The sequence below is a fragment of the Leptodactylus fuscus genome, chromosome 2, assembly GCF_031893055.1.
Source record: "Leptodactylus fuscus isolate aLepFus1 chromosome 2, aLepFus1.hap2, whole genome shotgun sequence".
Lineage (NCBI taxonomy): Eukaryota > Metazoa > Chordata > Amphibia > Anura > Leptodactylidae > Leptodactylus > Leptodactylus fuscus.
In genome coordinates, this window is record NC_134266.1 from 264811968 (window position 1) to 264836157 (window position 24190).

General features: G+C 42.1%; 1 protein-coding gene across 1 annotated transcript in view; it reads right to left on the reverse strand.

Annotated features, from left to right (window-relative positions):
• Positions 1–1326: 1326 nt before the first annotated feature.
• The window catches only part of CNBD2 (cyclic nucleotide binding domain containing 2), a 125016-nt gene continuing 102152 nt past the window's right edge, over positions 1327–24190 (reverse strand). Inside the window, exons 17-18 of the mRNA XM_075266432.1 lie at positions 11460–11594; positions 1327–1422 (exon numbers count right to left, since the gene is read on the reverse strand). Coding sequence (XP_075122533.1) covers positions 1327–1422; positions 11460–11594 — 231 coding nt within the window. The remainder of the gene's footprint in view (positions 1423–11459; positions 11595–24190) is intronic.

Consider the following 24190-nt stretch of genomic DNA (forward strand, 5'->3'; position numbering starts at 1 on the left):
ATTAGCCATGTGGTCCACTAGTTACTTCTCTGCTAATATGTAACCATTACCCTACAACATGTGACCACTGGGGCCAGTGAGTGCTCGTATTGTGAAACAAATGAATATCTCGGCAACAGACGCACGGATTTACATGGGGGAAAAGACGTTACGTTCAGCTGAGGCTGACCTGTCTAACCGTATTACTTGTTTAATATGCTTCACCCACATGACTGACTCCCTTTAAGAATTGCAAGTCCGATGTCCCATTACTGTGAAGGCTCAAATATAACCCCAATAGCAAACAGAAATTTAGGACATGTTCAGACATTCAACATCTTTATCCCATTACATATGAAATGGAAAGTAAATGTGGCATTTGATGTGCAATATTAGTCTAACTCCACGTGAGGATTTTCATTAAAAAGGGACAGATAGCGGCTCCACCGGTCTCATAATAAGATTATACACAGGAAATTAAGTGAATTCATGAAGAAGCCATTGTAATGAACCCGGAGAGAACACGACAAAGAAATACAATGTAAACTAGAGCCATGCAAAGCTATACACACAGACAGCAATGCTATAGGATAAAAGTCTCGCTAATACGGCAACTACTTTATTATAAGGGTAAATAAAGGGTTAATGGATAAAAATAAATGCATCGAAATCAAATAAATACAATAATAATACAACACTAGAGCAAATTGACCACATGGGTATTAAGTAAAGATGGCCACTTTATCACGAGGTGGGTTTGACCCGAATATCCCAATTTAACAAAACCGAACAATAGGGGCGCACTAAAATATCCATCGTAATATGCATTGTATAGAGTATAATAGGTGGAGGCCCAGGGGAGGTGAAAAAGTTAAAAAACCATTCATACTCACCTTCCCTTGTCTCTTTTAGGCCTCCTCTGGTGACATCATGAGCCCAGGGTCATGGCCACTGATTGGGCCATAGTAGTCACATGGGCACGCCAAGCATCATGATGTCATAAAGCTCGGCATAGCCAATCACAGACCTGAGTGGTGACCCCAATGGCATAACATCACCATTGGTGAGGGAAGGTGAGTATGAATGTTATGTTTTTTTACGCCTCGCCTGGGCCTTCCCCCCTCTTTCCATCTCCATTTCTTCTTGCCATTCTAAGGTAACATGACTCCAGGGTCTGACTACACAGTCACTATGTTTGTAGTCAGAAACCATGGAGACATATAGGTATACACAGGAACTGTAGGCAGAAAATGTCATATATAATGTTGAGGAGTGTATTCGCCCCGAGTAGGAACCTCGGGGGAGGGCTATTTAAAGTAACATAAATGATGTAGCAATCTCGGTCGATCACCGCCTTCTGGTAAGATGGGACTTATACGACTGCCATTTCATATGGTCCTGTATTTTTTGCTGCAGCATCTCTCGGGTTGGGTACGGTTGAATCTGAAAAAGAGACAAAAATACAAAATGATGGATTATCATGTAGTGCGGAGGAGGACCTGGGCAGGAACGGGGATCGTAAGTAAATATTGGTTGTTACACAGTGGAATAATCCAAGGGGTAATGTCCTATTACAAAGAAACATCCAGGGGCCGGCCAGGCTCCCAATGTCATGGGCCCTCTAACCAATAGCAGTTACAACGGGTGCCATGGTGGTAGTTACTCCCCTGTCCTCCAAGAGCAACATCTCCCCACCATCCAGTAGACATCTACTGATGGACAATACTTCTTCCAGCATGATGGAGCTCCATGACACAAGGCTTGGTGAACAAGACATTGAAGTTTTGCTTCCATAGCCAGGAACCTCTCCAAATCTCAATCCTCAAAAAGTGGGTGGGCAAAAAAAAAAAACATCAAAATTGTGATAAACTCCAACTACTAAAAAAAATCTAAAATTTGTGTCAATCTCAAAAGTTTTGGCCACGACTGTAGATGAACAATTGAGACCACAATACAATACAGAGACCTTCCCTTTAAGTGGGCGCAACTACAATAATTTATAGCCCCCCAAAAAATAACAGGACACATAGTAAAAAAAAAAAAAATGCCAAAAATATTTTTTTTATTTCGCTTTATTTCCACTTTTAGACTCAACCCTTAAACTTCTTATCAAAGAGCGGCCTACGCTAAGCCCGAACGCGACGCGTTTTATGACACCGAGCCATATGTTCAATTTATGTTCCATCCTATACTTATAAACTTTGTCAATTCTGGAGGGCAAAATAAAATCAGATTTATACATGAAAAGTAAGTATGTCTTTACCTAGAATTATAGCGCGGGATACGGGCGAGGATTTGTGCTCTGAGCATTGGATGTACATCAGACGGGAGGCCTAATAAAGACGTCCTCTCTGTGAACCGCCACTACAACTTTTTATGTCGGAGGAGGGGAAAGTAACAACTACGGAATCTAATCAATCTATAACTGCAAGATGGGTTTTCTGGACACCATACTCATGGCCTAAGGAAGAGGAAGACCTTTAACCTTTTAGCAAATTTTAAGCTATTTGCTAGTCCTATAAAGTAGAAGATGCTATTTTTTAAAAAAAATATTGGAATTTTATTGAGGTTTTCAAATAATATATACAATACTAGCATGTACCCGTGACTTCGTCCGCGGGTCGTCGGTGTGGACGATCCACCTGTGCCCAAGTCTTGGTCGTGGAACATATCTGGATATGCGTGCGCATCCAACTCTCGAGTAGGCCCTTTTACCCGCTACCAAATTCCTCTCCTGTGTCACTCCCAGTGATGTTGGTCAATGCCGCTCACACCTAAATTCCTGTTCCACGACAAACCCCCTCGCGCAACCCAGTGTAGGCCCTTCTAAAGTGCTAAGTCGCAGACCCTGTTCCGCGTGGCCCCGGCCCACGCAAACCGCTCTATCGCGGCTCCCTCCTCCCTCGCACAACCCCACCCCCGCGGCATCCCTGCCATGGGGCTCTGGTCGCCCCTCTGGCTCCCCAAACCCCTCTTCCACGGCCCTCTTCCCCACTACATGCCCCCCTGGGCCTCCAAGCTCCTCTACCGCGGCCCCCAGCATCGAAGACTACAGTCCCAAGGGTTACTCACACAGCTTATCCAGTTGGCCTGCCCCAGCCAGTAAGGCAGCGTGACCGCGTCGCTCCGGAGCTGTTGGTATGTACCATTGTTTCCGGAGCGCAAATTGTGCACACCCGATAGACTTGTCCTGCACGGCACAGCCAGCCTGCATGTCAGCGTCACTCCAGAGCTGCAAGCAGCCGCCATTTTCTCCAGCTCGCACTTCGTCCAACGGCCCGCTCACAGCATGCAGCGAACCTATGGGAGCTCTGCTGAAGGGCCTGGGATGACGTCATCTCAGATCCTGCAGCGTAGCTGAAGCATACGTTCACCGGTAGTGGTTGGGATGTCAGGGGACGTAGCGGCCTATGAAATAGCCTATGATTCCTTCTCGGTCACCATGCAGGTATGTGTGCCATCTCAGCCAAATCTGTTCAGTGGTTTGACCGTGAATGAGGAACAAACATCCAAACACACAAACGTTCACATTGATAATATTAGTAGGATTGTTGACATGATGCACCCAGGGTCACTGCTGAGGCCTGTGACTGGGCCACGAGTTGTCACATGAGAACACTGAGTGTCACGATTGGGCCTCAGGGTGCAAGACGTTACTGAGGTGGAGAAAGAGCGCTGGAAGATGCAAAGAGGCCCAAATAATGGGGGAAGGAAGGTGAGTATGAATGTTTTTTTACTGCTTACACCTCTCCTAGGCCTCCACCTATTATACTCTGACCCCCTAAGTATACTAATGTCACTTCTGGTTCTATCCAAACTTGTTCGACCTGAAACGAATCCGAGATCCGAGCCATCCCACCCCAAAACTAAATGAACATTGGGAGGTTCGTCCATCTCTAGTCTGTAGTTTTAATGGATCCATGTGGAGATAAGACTAGGCCTCAGAAATGAAGCGGCTCCAATTCCTGTCCATTCTTGTGGCTCCACTTCTTCTATTCTATGAATAGGGTCAGCATATCAGGGTCAGGGTATCATGTCATATGATACCATTCGAGTGCTGTCCATTTTGCTTACCCCGTATAGACCCTATAGTCATGTACATGACTCCTAATGCTCTATCCATTCAGGCAACTTTCCACTTCAAATTCTGCTCCAATTTCTGCTCTTGGGGATTTTATTCATCGATCAGCCTCACATGCATGGAGCAAATCATCAGAATATCAGGCTCAGAGTGGCACCGTGGGGTACTGGTGACTTCCCAGTAGGCCCCTTGTTTTGGGGGGGCCTGGTTGTCTCTTCACTGCTTGTTTAATAGGCTGGTAACAGCCACTTATAACTTACTGATCCCCACACCTGCCCACAGTAGCCTCCTACACTTCATCTTCAGTCTTCCTAGTGAGCATATGACATCATTGCATGTGATATGCAATGCACAGGGTCCCCTGGAGGCTGAAGGGTGAAGTAAATAGTGGCCAGTAACTGCTGGAGTAATCACTTACTGTAACGGGGGCCCATACTGTATGACGGGGCAATATACTGTGTGGGGGTCAGCAAGGGAGATTTATAGTGTGGGGAGCCAAGTAGGGGCTGGAAAAGGGTGCAATAAACTAGACATCCCAATGCGATAATGCACAGTTTGCATTTGGTATCAGTCCCACTGAAATAAATGGGGCTGAGCAGTTTACTAGACAACTCCTGGACAGATGTAGCACTGTTTCAGAGGCAACACGGTGGCTCAGTGGTTAGCCTTGCAGCGCTGGAGTCCTGGGTTTGAATCCCGCCAGGAACAACATCTGCAAGGAGTTTGTATGTTCTCCCCATGTTTGCATGGATTTCCTCCCATTCTACAAAGATGTACTGAGAGGGAGAAAAATGTACATTATGAATCCCGGTATGGGGCTCACAATCTACAGAAAAAAGATGTAGCACTGTTTCTAGAAAAAAGCAACCCAGTACAATGAAGACGGCGCTGTAGATCTTTCTTCCTTGGTTCAGAGGCTGTGATTTCCTAAGAAATATGCCCTTATCATTATGCAAACTTTTAATCTGCAAAATCTGCAAACGTGAACGATATTCTGCAGATAAATCTTGTTTAGTGATGATGCTTCAAAAACTTAATTTCCAAAAGTTTCATTCGCTGCCGGCTCATTTCAGGTATCAGCTTTAATGTCTGTAATCAAGTGACAGGTGTCAGACGTAATAGAATCATCATGTCAGAGCCGTCCCCCCCTCCATCCCGTCCCCATCAGGATTACAGCGCCTGCTCCCACTGCATTACCATCACAATGATATTACAGCTAAATGACGACAATTGGATTTGGGTGTTTAATCAAATCAAAAAATTGAAAAGAGAGATTGCCAAAGTTCCCGGCTCCAGTTACAAGAAACAAGCAGTCAGTCTTACTTAGAAGTTCTGTCCTGAATCTTAATGGTATTTATCCGGAATGACAATCAGAAGGGAAAGAGCAAGAACATTCTGACTAATAAAGAATCATCAATGAACTTACCAAATACCTATTTCTCCTGAAGAGAAACCTGAGATATATGGGATTAATGTGTGATATACCGAAGTGTGAGGGATCAGATACAGATCACAGGTAGATAGATGGATGGATAGATAGATAGATAGATAGATAGGAGATAGATAGATAGATAGATAGATAGATAGATAGATAGGAGATAGATAGATAGATAGATAGATAGATAGATAGATAGATAGATAGGAGATAGATAGATAGATAGATAGATAGATAGGAGATAGATAGATAGATAGATAGATAGATAGATAGATAGATAGATAGATAGGGAGATAGATAGACAGACAGATAGATAGATAGATAGATAGATAGATAGATAGATAGATAGATAGATAGGAGATAGATAGATAGATAGATAGATAGATAGATAGATAGATAGGAGAGAGATAGATAGATAGATAGATAGATAGATAGATAGATAGATAGATAGGAGTTAGATAGGAGATAAATAGATAGATAGATAGATAGATAGATAGATAGATAGATAGGAGTTAGATAGATAGGAGATAGATAGATAGATAGATAGATAGATAGGAGATAGATAGATAGATAGATAGATAGATAGATAGATAGATAGATAGGAGATAGATAGATAGATAGATAGATAGATAGGAGATAGATAGATAGATAGATAGATAGATAGATAGATAGATAGGAGATAGATAGATAGATAGATAGATAGATAGATAGGAGATAGATAGATAGATAGATAGATAGATAGATAGGAGATAGATAGATAGATAGATAGATAGATAGATAGATAGGAGATAGATAGATAGATAGATAGATAGATAGATAGATAGGAGATAGATAGATAGATAGATAGATAGATAGATAGATAGATAGATAGGAGATAGATAGATAGATAGATAGATAGATAGATAGATAGATAGGAGATAGATAGATAGATAGATAGATAGATAGGAGATAGATAGATAGATAGATAGATAGATAGATAGATAGGGAGATAGATAGACAGACAGACAGACAGATAGATAGATAGATAGATAGATAGATAGATAGATAGATAGATAGATAGATAGGAGATAGATAGATAGATAGATAGATAGATAGATAGATAGATAGGAGAGAGATAGATAGATAGATAGATAGATAGATAGATAGATAGATAGGAGTTAGATAGGAGATAAATAGATAGATAGATAGATAGATAGATAGATAGATAGATAGGAGTTAGATAGATAGGAGATAGATAGATAGATAGATAGATAGATAGGAGATAGATAGATAGATAGATAGATAGATAGATAGATAGATAGATAGGAGATAGATAGATAGATAGATAGATAGATAGATAGATAGATAGGAGATAGATAGATAGATAGATAGATAGATAGATAGATAGGAGATAGATAGATAGATAGATAGATAGATAGGAGATAGATAGATAGATAGATAGATAGATAGATAGATAGGAGATAGATAGATAGATAGATAGATAGATAGATAGGAGATAGATAGATAGATAGATAGATAGATAGATAGATAGATAGATAGATAGGAGATAGATAGATAGATAGATAGATAGATAGATAGATAGATAGGAGTTAGATAGATAGATAGATAGATAGATAGATAGATAGATAGGAGATAGATAGATAGATAGATAGATAGATAGATAGATAGATAGGAGATAGATAGATAGATAGATAGATAGATAGATAGATAGATAGGAGATAGATAGATAGATAGATAGATAGATAGATAGGAGATAGATAGATAGATAGATAGATAGATAGATAGATAGATAGGAGATAGATAGATAGATAGGAGATAGATAGATAGATAGATAGATAGATAGATAGATAGATAGATAGATAGATAGGAAATAGATAGATAGATAGATAGATAGATAGATTCTTATGGATAGGTTGCACAGCAGCAGAATGTTTTGCATCTTAGACATCATTATATTAGACAATTGATATTCCGATCCATCACATACAGGAGGCTCAGATCTAAAACTTTCCTTCATTCCTGTAATTTTTTTTCTATTTCTTCTAATGTCCTCCTCTGCGTCTCAGCGCCTTTTGATACAACATTTATCAGGCCTCCCATTCCCTCTAATTTAGAAGCAATTCCCTTTGTATCCTCATTTGCCGGCGCCTGGATGCAGATTTCCTCGGCTTGTATGGACGCTCACTGAACACTGTAATGATTTTTCCCTGTGTAGCGATGAAATGAGAGACACTGGATTGTTCCAAAACTACATCTGACGGGAGCGGGGCCTCACTAAAATTGATAGAGCCGCTCGCACGGAAAGCAAAACCTAAGCACATTTCTGAGACAGTGGCAGAGAAGATTTGAGTATTTGGAAAACTTTTTTTTTTCTATTTTTTTTATTTAATTTTTTTTTCCTACAGCCTCCGTCCAGCCACTGGAATTTAATCTAGATAAATCCGTGTTGATCGACAAACCGGGCTCTTGTCCTACAGGTGCAATTGATGAAGCAGAGCCATGAGTGTTGGCAGCTCCGGTAATACAGCAATATCACAAAAACAGCGTCCAGGGAACATTGTCGCCATTGTCAGCGCCATCATTTACGAGGAATGCGACAGGATAGTGGTGGAGAAGGTCAACAAGGTAAAATATAGTGTTAGCAAAGGCGAAACAACCAAAGGATTTGTATAGGGACTGGTGTAAGATACAGCTGGTGTCCTCTGATGTTTTTGAATTTTTGATAAGCAGTGACATCATCTTTCGTCAGTAGTGGATGCAATGATGGATCAGAGGTGTTCTCTTCTATTGTAATCCTGAGTCGGAAATCACTTATAAGTAGCAATTTCTACTCTACGATTGGGCAATATATGATTTTGTGGTCCCAGGTCTCTCACGTCATCTACTCTACTGGGTTTCTTCCAACGTTGGGCTGAAGCCGTTGATTGGCCTCAGCAGTCATGTAGCCAATCAGCGGCTTCAGCACAATCCTGGAAGATGTTGCTGGAGCCGATGAGCCAGGAGATGCAGGAGGACACCGGAGCTGCTCTCAGCTTATTTAAACTTTTAAAGGGTTGCACATTTTTACCTGAGCAACCCCTTTAATCTAAATAGTCAAAAAATTTCTTTGGCAAAATCAGTTGTTTAATTCAAGAGTTATTCTGCCATGACCAGCTGATCATGGGCACCTAGAGACAGTTCCATAGGTTCCTAGGAGCCCTGACAGTGTCATACACTATGTTTTATAGATAGATTCCTAGGAGCCCTGACAGTGTCATACACTATGTTTTATAGATAGATTCCTAGGAGCCCTGACAGTGTCATACACTATGTTTTATAGATAGGTTCCTAGGAGCCCTGACAGTGTTATAGACTATGTTTTATAGATAGGTTCCTAGGAGCCCTGACAGTATTATACACTATGTATTATAGATAGGTTCCTAAGAGCCCTGATAGTGTCATATACTATGTTTTATAGATAGGTTCCTAGGAGCCCTGACAGTGTTCTACACTATGTTTTATAGATAGGTTCCTAGGAGTCCTGACAGTGTTCTACACTATGTTTTATAGATAGGTTCCTAGGAGCCCTGACAGTGTTATACACTATGTTTTATAGATAGGTTCCTAGGAGCCCTGACAGTGTCATACACTATGTTTTATAGATAGGTTCCTAGGAGCCCTGACAGTGTTATACACTATGTTTTATAGATAGGTTCCTAGGAGCCCTGACAGTGTCATACACTATGTTTTATAGATAGGTTCCTAGGAGCCCTGACAGTGTTCTACACTATGTTATATAGATAGGTTCCTAGGAGCCCTGACAGTGTCATACACTATTGTATTATAGATAGGTTCCTAGGAGCCCTGACAGTGTTATACACTATGTATTATAGATAGGTTCCTAGGAGCCCTGACAGTGTTATACACTATGTATTATAGATAGGTTCCTAGGAGCCCTGACAGTGTTATACACTATGTATTATAGATAGGTTCCTAGGGGCCCAGACACTATGTTTTAAGCCATTTTAAAGTGTGGTTTGTGCCGAACTTGTTCGACTTGAAACAAAACTTTTTGCTGAACCCAAAACAGAACAAATCTAGCACCTAACCAGACAAGTCCTAACCCAAAATGTCAAAAACATCCTGATAGCTTGTACCACCACTATGGTTAGAGTTGCCCTTTAACTAATATCGATTTTTTTTTCCTCCCTACAAAGCACAAAAAGACTGAAATCCCATTCTATCTTCCTTTCTCATGTCACCTTGGGAGAAGAAAAATTAATATATTACAACCTATTTCATTTCACTCCAAATGTCTTCATTAAGTGTCCCAGAAATGTAATTCAGTCTGAATGTGAGGGGGTTTTTCTGACTGGAATTCTTAAATTCGTCGTCTAGATAATTGCGGATAAAGTGACGAGATCTGAAGGTTAGAGTGGAAACAGTCATTTGTTTTTTTGCTATTCTCGGTGAATACTTTAATACATTAAATGGGGCGACTGTCCAGACTGTGCGGCGGAATATCTTAAGGAAGCTTAAGTAGTAATTAAAATAGATTTACCGAATTGAAGTCACTTTAGGAAGCGAATGAATACAAAACAGATAATTATACCGCCAGTCCATTTATAAAAGCCTAAGAGGCGCAAAGGTGAAAGCAAAGGTGATTAACTAAACCATTAAAAAAAAACTAAATAAACGCATTAGTGGAGATAAGAAGCTCGGGAAATATGGTCATAATATGTCAAGAAAAGCCTCCAATAATACAGCACTGGAGAGTATATTTGTCTAATGGTTTCTTATTGTATCCTTCTTCAGGTTCTTAGCGGCTGCTTATCTTCTGGTCTCGGTGACCACCATATGAACTCCAGACAGAGCAGCGTAAGAAGCAAATCTCCCATAATATACGGCTATCCATTGGGAAAAGTAGTGTTTGTTTCCAATTTCACTACCCCTCCCTGTGAGCAGTTCAGCCAGCAAATGAAACATCACAGCAACATGTGACCTCAGATGTGGGAGGGATTTGTTACCAGTTATTCCATTGCAGGGAGGGGTACAGAGAAAGTGAGAGCAGGCAGATGAATCATGGGAAATGTAGTTTATCCACAGATTCACTGCATGATACAAGGAGCAGCAAGTAAAATAAAGCCAAGCAAAGGGTGCACAAGGGAACGGTGAGGATGTAGCAGTGTTGTGAATGTATTTGCAGATAGTTTTTGGAAGCTCAATAACCCCCTTTAAGGCTAAGGCCCCATGGGATGACCCGCAGCCAAAAAGCGTTGCGGGCAAAACCGCAGCAGCAACACATTGCTGTTCTTAACTCTGTTAAAATGATATCTATGGGGAAACTGCCAGCATTTACGTAGATATAATTGACATGCTGCGATTTCCAAAACCCACACCGGTTTTGGAAATCGCAGCGTGTCCTTACCACGGTTTTTAGCACAAAGTGGTCATGGGGATCGCTAGAATCCAATCCACTTTGCCTGTACTTTAAAACACTGCAGTGTTTCTGCCATGGGCAAATCGCGGCGTATATGGCCTATGGGGACCCGGCCTAAATGTTGTTCCCTGTTACTAAAAATTTCCAATACAACAGACTCAACCTACAAGCCAATGAAGGTGCAACAAACATGTGCACAGACCTATAGTCATACAAACACTACCAGCACAAAAAAGTATTTATAGCCCTGTGCACGAGAAACTATAGCTCGCTCCTGGGCTATGGGTGGACACAACACCGGGGTTACAGTATCCTAGTCATCCCTTGGAGTGTAATGTACTTGTAACTGTTTTGAGTCTTGTCCATGAATGGTCCCTTTTTGTGCAAAAAAGCAAATTTTTATCAATCTTGGCTCGACACATGTTTCTGTTTTGCAGATCCTGAGACTTCATTTCCCATATGGAAGATTGCGATTGATCTATACAGCTGAACGGAGTTTGCAAAAAATCCAAAGTCAATGAATGGTTAACACGAGCGGAACTTACTTGTCTTGACAATTTATGGATGTAATCCTCAGTCATCTGTTTTTTAAAGAATTCCTTCGATATGACAATACATTCCGCTCCATCAGAAACCAAAGCCATGCCCAACGTGTCTTCAAAAATGGTGTAAACCAGACCCTGTAGAGAAGAACCACATTGTCACTTACTGCTTTGTCACATTGTCACTTATGAACTGTTTTGTCAATATGCAAATTAGCTCTTTGGAGCACTGAGGTTGCTGGTATTGCACCAAAGAGCTCTGGCAGAGTGAATTCAGAGCCGGAAGATGCCGCGGGGACGCTGCACGGAGAAGACTTCTCGGAGGATCCAGCCCGACCCTCACTCGTGGACTTGGTAAGTATAATTTGATCGAATGTTACCTACCCCTGAAATGAGCATTTTCCCCCCATAGACTATAATAGTGTTCGATATTTGATTCGAGTAGTCGAATATTGAGGGGCTACTCCAAACGAATATCGAACCTCGAACATTTTACTGTTCGCTTATCTCTAGTTAGGACGGGCCGGAGTCTCCGCTGTGTTGCCAGCACTTCCGGGCCAGGGGGATCAGCAGCGGGTCTGAGGCTATTTACGCTGATTATTCATTCCCCCATGGTATCAGCTCCCTAGCGATGAGCCTCTCCTGCCTCACTGTCACCTGTTTCCTGCATCCTGTCCCTGCTCTTAGATTCCTGGATTGTTTTACAGACCTCCTAATTTGACACCTTCCTGACCTCCTGTGTATGACCTTTGGCTTCCTCATGACCTCCCTTTTGGATCCTGATTTGGCTACTCTGTTAACCTCCTGTGCATGACTCGGCTTCCCTGACTATGCTTCTTCCTCTGCTACCTCGTGACCTCCAGTTATCGACCCTGCTTGCTTGACCACAGATTTGCTCCTCGGGTATCTGCTTGTATTCCCTGGATTACCCTCCTGCTCATCTACGACTCCATTCCTTCCTGCTCTCTTGGACTTCATTCTAAGGTTAGTGTCTGGGTCCTTCTAGGTCCTCCTACTTGGGGTTCACTGGATGTACATTGCTCTCTGGACAGTTGCAGATCCGGGCCTCGGACTATTACCAAGTCCAACTCCACCATCAGGAGCTCTGGTGAAGAACTCCAGGGCCTGGTTCCGCTCCGGTTAGGAGAGCGAAGCACACCCAGGACTGTTTTTGCCTCAGCACTTGGGGATTCTAGTTTCCAAGGACTTACTGAGTTATTTGTTGCATCTGGTTCCTAACACATTTCCTATGGAGTCTCTTAGAAAAAGTGGCCATGGGCAGTCGCCCAGTTTGCCAACCCCTCTAAAACCAGCCTAGTCATGAACTCCTGATAGATCCATGTACTTGGAATGGCTATGGCATCTTCACAGATATGCACAGTCAATCATGAGAGGTCTACAAGTCCCCCTGTGTGATTAGGGCCATAACGCACATATATGACCCCCCCCCCCCCCCCATTGCATTCCATTCCCTTCTATAGGATTGAGAGTGCCCTGTACACAGTCCCAAGTACATGGAGCAGTGGTCACGCATGCACACGCCTACTCCGTTCCCACAGGGGACTTTGGGCCTCCATTCTTGTGATCGGTGGGGGTCCCAGTATTTAGCCCTACTGTTAATCCCTTTAAGAAACTACATTCATTCTTTGTTAAAGAAAATCACAAATCGTCTTTGTTATACAATATTTTATAGACTCTGCGGAGAGGAGTGAAAACTTGTTATGGAAAATTGCTGGTACTTAGGTCTTAAACTGCTGTAACTCTGCAAAATGTCAGAAAATCTGCCGTAAATAAGCAATTGAAATAATCGTCACTTGAGATTTAAATCAGCGTGTAAGAGAATGATTTCCAGGCGCTCCTCTCCCCGAGATTAAATGACGCTTGTCTGTTATAAACATAGGGGGTACGGACTAATGCGCTGTAATTTTGGACTTTAGCTTTTAGACAAGATTCTCTCATGGAGCTTGAAATTTCATGTTATATCCAATTTAATGAGAAGTCTGCAAATAAACAGAAGGTGAAGGTAGGGTAAAAAGAGTTAAAAAACAGTATCCGCCCCTTATATAGTGCTGTGTGCGCCGTCATGCCACTTTGTGCTGCAGAATCTCACTCATCCCATAAGAATGTAGGGTATTTTGGACTTGCATTTAAATCTATGAGGTTTGGTCAACTAATTTAGTTGAGTCAATTTAGTGGAATTTACCAATTACCATAAAAAAAATTAGTTACACAGAACCTTCATCCTTCAATACACTCTTCCATACTGATTCTGGTGCAGTTGGAATTTTCCCTGTAGCCTCCACCATTCCTGAGCAATTAGAAATTTTCTTTAGCCCCCACCATTCCTGAGCAATCAATGTTGTTAGTTTTGGTGCCTGATTTGCTAACTAGACTCTCTAATGTGAAGTGGGTGCCATCAGGGAGGGCAAGGGGGTGGGACTCATAGCTCTTACATTGTCTGCCTACTCCTGCTTGATGTCACCCACTTGACATTAGAGGATCTAGTGGGCATAGCAGGCAATAAAACTGACTGCATTGGTTGCTCAGGAATGGCGGCAGCCAAGATAAAATTCTAACTGCTCCACAATCAGTGGAGGGGCTCCTATTAAAAGGTACAAAGAACTGAAGTTGGCCAAGGTGGTGAAAGGTACACTTTAAAAGGTTTAAAAACTAAATGGTGGGCCAAGGATGGGGTAAATCTATAAGGGAAATTATACTCACCTACCCCTTTTCTTCAGTTTGGATGGGGCATTCCTCATTCAACCCCGGTCCAAAGACTGCCCGGCCCAGAAGTGCAGGGGCTTAGATGATCATGCCAACTGTAACATGTTGGGTCCGTCGAGTCCAACCTATAAACCTACCAAGTTGATCCAGGGAAAGGCACAAAAAACACACGAGACTGACACCAATTGCCACATCAGAGAACAATATTCCTTCCCAATTCCAAATAAGTCTGTGGATCAACATCCTGTCCAAAAAAATTCTATCAATGCCATCCAGTTCCATCTTGATCTTGTATTAATCACAACCGGAATTGCCCTGGGGGGAACTATCACCACCATTAGGAATACCGCAGGCCCCCTTAACCCTGCCCCAACTTGGGAGGTGGGTGGAGGAGTTGGTTGAACGCTCCTGGCCAGCGATGACAACACTACTACTCACCTCTCCTGGTTCCCTCCAGTAGGTTGTGGCCCATATTCATTTGCCTCTTTTTGTCAAAAATAGCAAATTGTTGTGTCAAATAAAATATTTTATCAAAAAATAAATCCTATTAACTGGAAAACCTCCTCAATGTTTGAGAATCCGGGCATGACACGGTATAGTCCAAGTCAGACTCCTATCAACCTTTCCACTATCTGAGATGTATTTGTCAATTTTATCTCTGCATACCAGTTTTATGCTATTTTTTATAAATTTTTTTCAATTTTTTTTTTTTTTACCCGGCCTAATCTTTGTTTCTTTGTTCTGCCTCCAATAAGTCAGATAAACTTTTCAGATCTCGGCTAAGTGAAGCGCCTCTGCTTATTTTTCTTTAAAGGTTAAGCCCGGGATTGTTGTGAAATTTATCTGAAAGCCGCTATGGCACCCTGTGGGCCGAGCCGCTGACCCTCTTCTATTAATGAGGTCAGCAGGTTCCTCGACTTCTTAACAAAGTACTTTATTTAATGAGATGAAGCACAATGTAGAGAAACAAAGAAAAAACAAGGTGACGGAGCTTCGAAATCTGGAAATTTTTTCTTTTTTTAATGTTGTTTTTTAAATTTTTTGGTTTCATTAATTGAGTTCTATTATGTAACCAGAAGGGCACGTAGTAGATATAAATCGCAACGTCCGGGCTGGCTATTACTAAGGATTTCGGTATAAATACAAGCGGAAGATGGGAACAGATTAGACGCAGAATTCGACGCCTACTCCATTCCCCCGTATCAAGTTAGCCAGGCAGATTTATTTTAATGGGAAACTAAGCTTTATAAATGGCAAAACTGGATCCAATTTCTTCCATGAAAAATATTTTCTTTCATGTAAAAGTCACAGATTGGTATCTGCCGGCTTTGTAATGAGATGGCGTAAGTCTAGTAGCTGAGAATATTTTTTTTTTCTATAGCGTATAGTCTGGAAATACTGAGACATTTTGGGTAATTTTTTTGCACTGCAAGTACTATGGCCCCTAGATTTGCCAATGGAACCAGGGAGAGGAACCAGGGTCAAGTTAGATCTTCTAACCCTCTACCGCAACATCGTCTGGGGAAATAGTCCATGGGTCACACCAGCCTTCCTTCCTAAAGGGGTTAGGAAGGAGAACAAGAACAAGTACCAGCCCTAATTCTCAAGAAATGGGACCATAAGAGGGACTCACAACAGTCAATGTGTGATCCTCAATTAGGATTCGAGATCTCAGCCTCCAAAGAAGTTCCCACTATGGCCCCTAGATTTGCCAATGGAACCATGGAGAGGAACCAGGGTCATATATGGTCAAATAAGTAGTTAGATCTTCTAGCCAACTACCTCAACATCAGTTGGGGAAATAGTCCATGGGTCACACCAACCTTCTTCCCTAAAGGGGTTAGGATGGAGAACAAGAACAAGTACCAGCCCTAATTCTCAAGAAATGGGACCATAAGAGGGACTCACAACAGTCAATGTGTGATCCTCAATTAGGATTCGAGAGCTCAGCCTCCAAAGAAATTCCCAGTTGGTCTGGTGAAACCAATATTGTTCTTCTGTACAACATGGCTCTTGATATACATAAGGAGAAGGAATATTTTTGGGAATCTGAGAATATTTTTTTCTATAGCGTATAGTCTGGAAATACTGAGACATTTTGGGTAATTTTTTGCACTGCAAGTACTATGGCCACTGGATTTGTCAATGGAACCATGGAGAGGAACCAGGGTCATATATGGTCAAATAAGTAGTTAGATCTTCTAACCCTCTACCGCAAAATCGTCTAGTCCATGGGCCACACCAACCATCTTTCCTAAAGGGGTTAGGAAGGAGAACAAGATCAAGTACTAGCCCTAATTCTCAAGAAATGGGACCATAAGAAGGACTCACAACAGTCAATGTGTGATCCTCAATTAGGATTCGAGATCTCAGCCTCCAAAAAAGTCCCCACTTGGTCTGGTGGAACCAATATTGTTCTTCTGTAAAACATGGCTCTTGATATACAGAAGGAGAAGGAATATTTTTGGGAATCTTCCCTATGCTCCACAAGACCAGTTCGGATAGCCTTAGGCCTCGTTCACATCTGCGTCTGTAATCCATTTGGGGAGTCTGCATGGGGACCCCCCCCCCCAAATGGACTACCGAATGCATTGGCAAGCGGTGTGCAGTGAAAGCACACGGACTCCATAGACTATAATAGGGTCTGTGTGCTATCCGCATGGTCTCCGCATGGAACATGCGGACAGAAAACTACTTCACGATCTACTTTCCTGTCCGCATGACTTGTGCGGAGACCATGTGGAAAGCACATGGACCCCATTATAGTCTATGGGGTCCATGTACTTTCACTGTACACCGCTTGCCAATGTGTTCGGTAGTCCGTCCGGGGGGTCCCCATGAGAACTCCCCAAACAGATTACTGACACAGATGTGAACAAGGCCTTAGGCTTCACATGGAGCCATTTTCCAACATGAGTATAAGACAAGTGTCTTGCAGGTCTTCTGGGTTCATGTGTCCATTCTTACAGATCTGAATAGGATAATCTTAACATTTCAGAACGCAACGGTATACAGGAACACACTCGGATTAGATACTTGGTCTTGTGCATGAAGCCTTATAGTCATCAGGAGGTTAGCTTCACAGTCTCCAAAAGTCAAGTATTCTTGGGATATCACAGAGTATGTCTACCCTTAACTTAGATCTAACTTGGATAAGGACACCAATTTCTCATGAAACCAATGGAACCTAATATCATGATGTTCATACAAAGATAGCATATCACTTTGTGACTGTATATCTCAAAAGCTGCTCAATTCATATACACAGATAGAGTACAGTATCCGGACATGTCCTGCTAGGAGGAAAGGTAAGAAAGGATATATCTGTATATACGGATCGCGGTCGGTGCTTGTTAAAGACTTTGCATTGAGGGCCAAGATCTTTATGGGAATAGTTACTAGATTTCTCTAATATCCCATACAATATGATGTGTCTTGTGGTCTACAGTATGTCAGATCGCTCCTTACATCAGAGGAATATTATTACCTCTCTCTTGTAATTCACTTTTGTTGCTTTGGAGCCATTCTATATCATTCATAAGAAAATCTCCATGTTTCCATAAGAAGACTCCATATTGTCCCTTGGTCCTTATACTTTTACCCCTGGTGTTCTTCCTTAGTCCATCCTTTGACTTTGGTTCCATCTTATTCCTTAGATTATTGCAGTCTGGCCATAGGGAGTGCAGCTCTAGGATTATATACCAGGCCCTTGACCATGAGGGGGCCCAAAAGATCCATGTCCCAAATAAAATACACCTCTTGTTAGCACTGGCATCTCATCGTGGCATTCCACTCCAGATTAGGCCCAAAGGGGGCGGAATTTTTGCTTACCTAAGCCAGTCCAGGACAAGATGTCCTGGACTGGCTTAGCGTCACCGTCTCGCAGCCCGGCACGGGAAGCGAGCGGTGGATTGGGGAGGCCCTCTGGACGCAGCGCTGCTCCAGTGGCCTCCCCTCACGCTCAGGCAGAGAGCAGGTCCTCTTCCTGCCTGCTCTCTGCCTGCTAACGCCGTTCCGCCACGCCCCCTTCGATCTGCCCCACTCCCTCTGCTCCACCCTGCCCCCTCCACTCCGCTCCGTCCCCTCCTATTATTTTTACCATTTGGCAATACATTATATCGAGAATTGAATGGTTCCATTAGAAACTATACAAGCTGTCCTGCAAAATATGTCATCTTTTTCTATATTAAATGCCAAAAATTTGTTCTTAAAATTCGTCAAGGAATAAAGACCCAAGATAAAATAATGGAAAATATGGATCCAGAGTTGCCCATTTTTTTGTTACAGGATATTTTGCTGTTGTTATTTTGTCCCCTTTTCTATGATTTGGTCATGGATCGGTTGTAAAGACTCCACGAGTGCCAAGTAAGGTAAGACAATTCCAGAATCGGTGATATTCGGCTGCTCCTTTCATCGTGTTCCATTCTGTGATAAAAGCATTTCAATGTCAGACACGCATACTGATGCCATTTAATGGGCCCATACAATTATAATTATCTAGTCAAAGCAGAGTTAAAGATCAGAAATAAAATATTCCAAAAAGTGGCGATGAAGGCACAATAACTGATTTTAATTGGAAACCGCACATCAGAAGACACTTATCCCGAGCCGGCTAATTCATATCCAACTTACTCATCTTTACTCAGCTGCATTGCATAATGTGAGCCATTGCCTGGAGAAAAAGAGCGCAGACCTATCTCTTAGCTTCATTTTCATTCCATATGGTAGATTACATTTTACAAACGCTTGGAATTAAGATGAGATCGTACGGCGACGAGAAGATTAAGACCCGTTTTATCTCCAGAAAACGATAAGGAAAAAAATAGACAAAGAACAAAAAGATTCATCAACTACAACGATCCTATTAGGTCCATGTTTTGTCGAGATGAGCAAACCAAAGGCCAAATCGAAGATGGGGTTCACCCACTACAAATGGCTACTATATTATAGGGTGATGACCTTGGAGAGGGGTGGTGAAATGATAAACACATATTGACCTTCCGTCATCTTGGGCTCCATTGTAGTGTTCAGTGAACGTTCCCTTCTAGTCTCTTCTGGATACTCTTCTTCCTGTACCATCGAGGCCTTGTATGATGTCTGCTCATCCCACATGACCACCGAGGTCTAGTCACTGTGATCCGAAACTGATGTGGTGGGCGAACTTGGCCAATTTCTAATATTTTGTTCAACAAGGTCATGGATGATGGATTCGACTACTGTTTTTAATCCTTACGAAGACTTTGTGAGGTTGGACAATTTACTCTAGGATCCATCTGTGGGCTGAGGTTCTGATATAATAATGAGTTCCTTCAACCCCAACAAGACTACGAGGTCGAACAACCATAAAATAAAAACTTTGACTCTTCAAAGCATGGACTCCATGAAACCTTCGAAGGTGACCTTAAGTATCAGGCACCAAAATGTCAACAGGAGATCCTATAAGTTGCACAGCAAGACCACCATGGATCTTAAATTCTTCCAGACCATCCCACAGAACATATTTAGACCTGGGGAATCTGGAGGCTATCTCAATACCTTGAACTCTTTGACAGGTTCTTCAATCTGTTCCTGAAGACTTTTTGCAGTGTAGTAGCAGTCTTAGGGTAAGTTCATACTAAATGTTTTTGTAGGTGGATTTTTGAGGCAGAATCGGCCTGAGGATAGCAGCAGAAAAATCCATAAAAAACGTGTTCCTCATTCCCATATGAGAGTTGGGGAGATTCTTTTAAGGTTGCTGCAATGAAGAGGTGTAGGGGGATTAGATACATGGCACGTGTCAGAGTAACACCTGGTGTCCATCACTCAAGGCTTCCTTGAAGAACATTGCTCAGAGAATATAATTTCCCTTGCAGTGTCCAGGGCATGTTCCCCAGGATCTTCAGCCATCTTCTCCCTTCACCGACTCTTCTTCATTGTGTCATACTATTTGGTTAAGTGGCCCTGTATGATGTAACAGAAAATGTGAATCATCAGACCAGGTTGTCTTCTTCCATTCCTCCATGGTCCAGACCATGATGAAGAAATCAGCTTACCATTGAAATACTTTTGGCTGTGCCCTACACATGTATGTATCAGTGAGCCTTGGACTCTTATGACCCTGTTACCAGTTCACCTTGGGTCACTTTTTGTATACATATTGGGAATACCCCACAAGATCTTTGGTTTTGGAGATTCTCTGGTTTGTCTATCACAATTTGGTCCTTCCCACTTTCAACATATCCATCTGAAGAACTGTTGAAGGAGTTGTGCCGCTATGGACACTCATCCCTTATCCAAAGGACAGGAGATGAGTGTCCAATGGCTGGAAGTCAAGGACCGAAAGTTACCATAGAAGAGAATAGAGCACCGGTCATGCATGCTCACTGCTGCTCTATTCACAAGGAGGCCTTAGGGGGACTTTTAGTACCCCATGCTCCTGATCACTGGAGGACCCAGTAACCGGGCCACCAGCATTTGGACACTTATCCCCTTTCCTGTGGTCAGGGAATATATCCATAACTGGACATCCCCATTCTCGTAATATAAATGATACAGGGAGCCTGTCTCCAAATCAGACCAAAGCACTCCTCTTACGGGGTTGTGTCCTTAGGGACAGTTCTAGTGACAGACTCCCTAAATATTACGACTCGTGTTTAGCGAACCTTATGAGATTTGTCTCGCAAATATTTGCAGACTAGAACTGAAATTATTACAGTGAAGATATCCCAGAGTATAATAAGCAGAGGCCCAGGGGGTTGGCGAGTCATTGCCCTCTTGGGGTCTCTTATGGCCTCCTGAATCATGTCAACCACCCCAGGGGACCACTAAGACGTGCTACTGATCCATGTAGTGTGTAGTCATCATGACGTTGGCATAACTGGGCTGTGAATGGATCTCGGTGATTCCCTAAGAGGAGGCCCATCTAGGAAGTGAACCCACACTGGACAGGTTAGGAGATGCGAGTAACCCAACATTTTTGGAAACTTTTTACCGAATCTGGTTTGTTACAAATCGGTTCTCTCATCCCTTGGAATTCTAAAGCAAATAGCACTGATACTTGAGTTTCATTGAACATATGGTGTCTTGAAAGAGTTAAGGAAAAAATTGTAACGTGAGGCGTTCTCCTATTGAGATGTTTTTCTAATTCCATTGGACGTCACATGTAACATTGCACAGATGAGTTCTCCATGACAGCTCAGACATGTCGGTGTCTAATGACATTTGTAACCTGTCACAAAAAAATTCCCATTGAATACAGGAACATCCCTGCAACCCCGACACAGCTTAACTCACGGAGTGTCAGAGATGACATTTTATAATGAATATATATTTTTGTACAACTTTATAGACTTCTCTTGTGACATGTTATGACGACTCCATCACGACCCCGGAGTCTTCCATTCGTAGCTTCACTTATTCATCTGTTCTATAAACGTTAGCGCTTTAAAACATATCTATGGGATGAAAGGAGTCCAAAAACTCATCGCTACCATGGGTATACATAGAAGAGAAAGGGGCGCCAACAAAAACTAAAATAGGATCCCCACTTCTGGCACCAATACACAATGTCATCTCCTTCTCCTCCCTACACAGGGCAGAAAATCTTCAATCTAGAAAATTCTCCCATAGACCTCACAGAGACGGCTCCAGTCTTGCTCTGCCTATGGCCATGACTGTGCTATACAGTAGATTACTAAATGCCGCTTCTCTTTGAGTGTTTCATCCAATTCTATATGCTCTCACAGGAGATTGATTATTAAATCTCTCCGGTGCCTGTGGCTCTTCTGTAGGTCAGTGTGGTTCTAGCGCCGGGTAGCTGGCACCAGTGTCAGATTGGGGTTTCTTGGGTCCACTAGACATACTGATTTTGGAGTCCACCTTCAAAGAACCCCTAGGAAATAGATAGTAATACCCTTTACATTTGAGTGTCTTCTGCTGGACCATTATTGCACTGGACATTGGACCCATTTACCCATAACTCTAGTAGGCCAGTCGAACAGTAGCTGGAAGGACAAGATCAGAGCTCCTGCTAAAGCTCAGGCTGTATCAGTCATGATTTATCTCATAGCACCTTCTGTATCAGTCAAGATTTATCTCACAGCACCTGTTGTATTAATAATGATTTATCTCAAAGCACTGACTGTATCAGTAATATTTTATCTCACAGCAACTGCTGTATCAGTGAATATTTATGTCATAGCACCTGCTATATCAGTAATGATTTATCTCACATCTCTTGTTATATCAGTAATGATTTATCTCACAGCACCTGTTGTATCATTAATGATTTATCTCACAGCCTCTGCTGTATAAGTAATGATTTATCTTGCAGCACCTGTTGTATCAGTCAATATTTGTCTCACAGCACCTGATGTATCAGTAATGATTTACCTCACAGCACCTACTGTATCAGTAAGGATTTATCTCACAGCACCTGTTGTATCAGTAATGATTTATCTCGTAGCACCTGTTGTATCAGTGAACATTTATCTCACAGCACCTGTTGTATCAGTGAACTTTTATCTCACAGCACGTATTGTATCAGTAATGATTTATCTCGTAGCACCTGTTGTATCAGTGAACATTTATCTCACAGCACCTGATGTATCAGTAATTATTTATCTCACAGCACATGTTGTATCAGTAATATTCTATCACACAGCATCTGCTGGATCAGTAATGATTTATCTCACAGAATCTCATATATCAGTAATGATTTATCTCACAGCACCTGTTATATCAGTAATGATTTATCTCACAGAACCTGCTGGATCAGTAATGATTTATCTCACAGCACCTGATGTATCAGTAATGATTTATCTCACAATGCCTGTTGTATCAGTGAATATTGCTCTAACAGCACCTATTGTATCAGTAATGATTTATCTCACAGCACCTGCTGGATCAGTAATGATTTATCTCACAGCACCTGTTGTATCAGTGAATATTTATCTCACAGCATGTGCTGGATCAGCAATGATTTATCTCACAGCACTATATATGGGTAACAAAATATGAAAATCTATTCTCCAGGATGTAATTAGGAGAACAGTGCCTCCATATGCTGCCCTCTAAGGGCAGCCCCCTTAACATTATGCATGACTCAGTTAATAAGCCTACTGACATTATGTGGGGTTTATTGCCAAATTAGTATTTCTATTCCCAAAGGAACAGATTCCCAGCTATGGAAAGTGCTGTTTCGGTCTTTTGGACCTCATCAGCATAGCGCAGGGATACTAGTTTGGCAGAGTGAGAGACTATAGACGAGGGTCAGGGGATAATCATACACATTAGGGAGAGTGTGTGCCTACATAGGCGTACGGAGACTTATAAGTCATTCCTTCTCCGCTAGGGATTCTGGGTAAAAAATATACAAATCTATTTTCCAGGATGCAATTAGGAGAACAGTGCCTCTGTATGCTGCCCTCTAGGGACAGCCCCCTTAACATCATGCATGACTCAGTTAATAAGCCTACTATCATGATGCGGATTTAATTGCCAAATTAGTAATTCTATTCCAAAAGTAACAGATTCCCAGCTATGGACAGCGCTGTTTCGGTCTTTTGGACCTCCTCAACATAGCGCAGGGATACTGATTTGGCAGAGTGAGAGACCATAGACCAGGGTCAAGGAATAATCATACACATCAGGGAGCCTACTGACATGATGCGGGGTTTATCTCCCGACCCAGCACTATATATGAGCACTGTGTACAGTGTAATACACCACACACTCATATACTACAAAATTGCAGTAGATGTAGATGTGCAAAGATTTATTATAATGATGTCTGGGGGTGCAGTTGTAGAAACATCTGTGTGCCACACCCATAGCCTAGGTGAAACCTGTATTTGAATGGGTAGTTAACCAAGGAAGGTGAAACTAACAGTAAAACTTGCTGAGTTTATACATCTGAATGAAGTCTTGCCTAACCATCACAAAACATGTAAAGCCAGATCACATCTAGAAGAAACTATAGTTACATACATTGTGATTGTGATTTGCACATGGTTCTGTGCAGCAATGAGCTG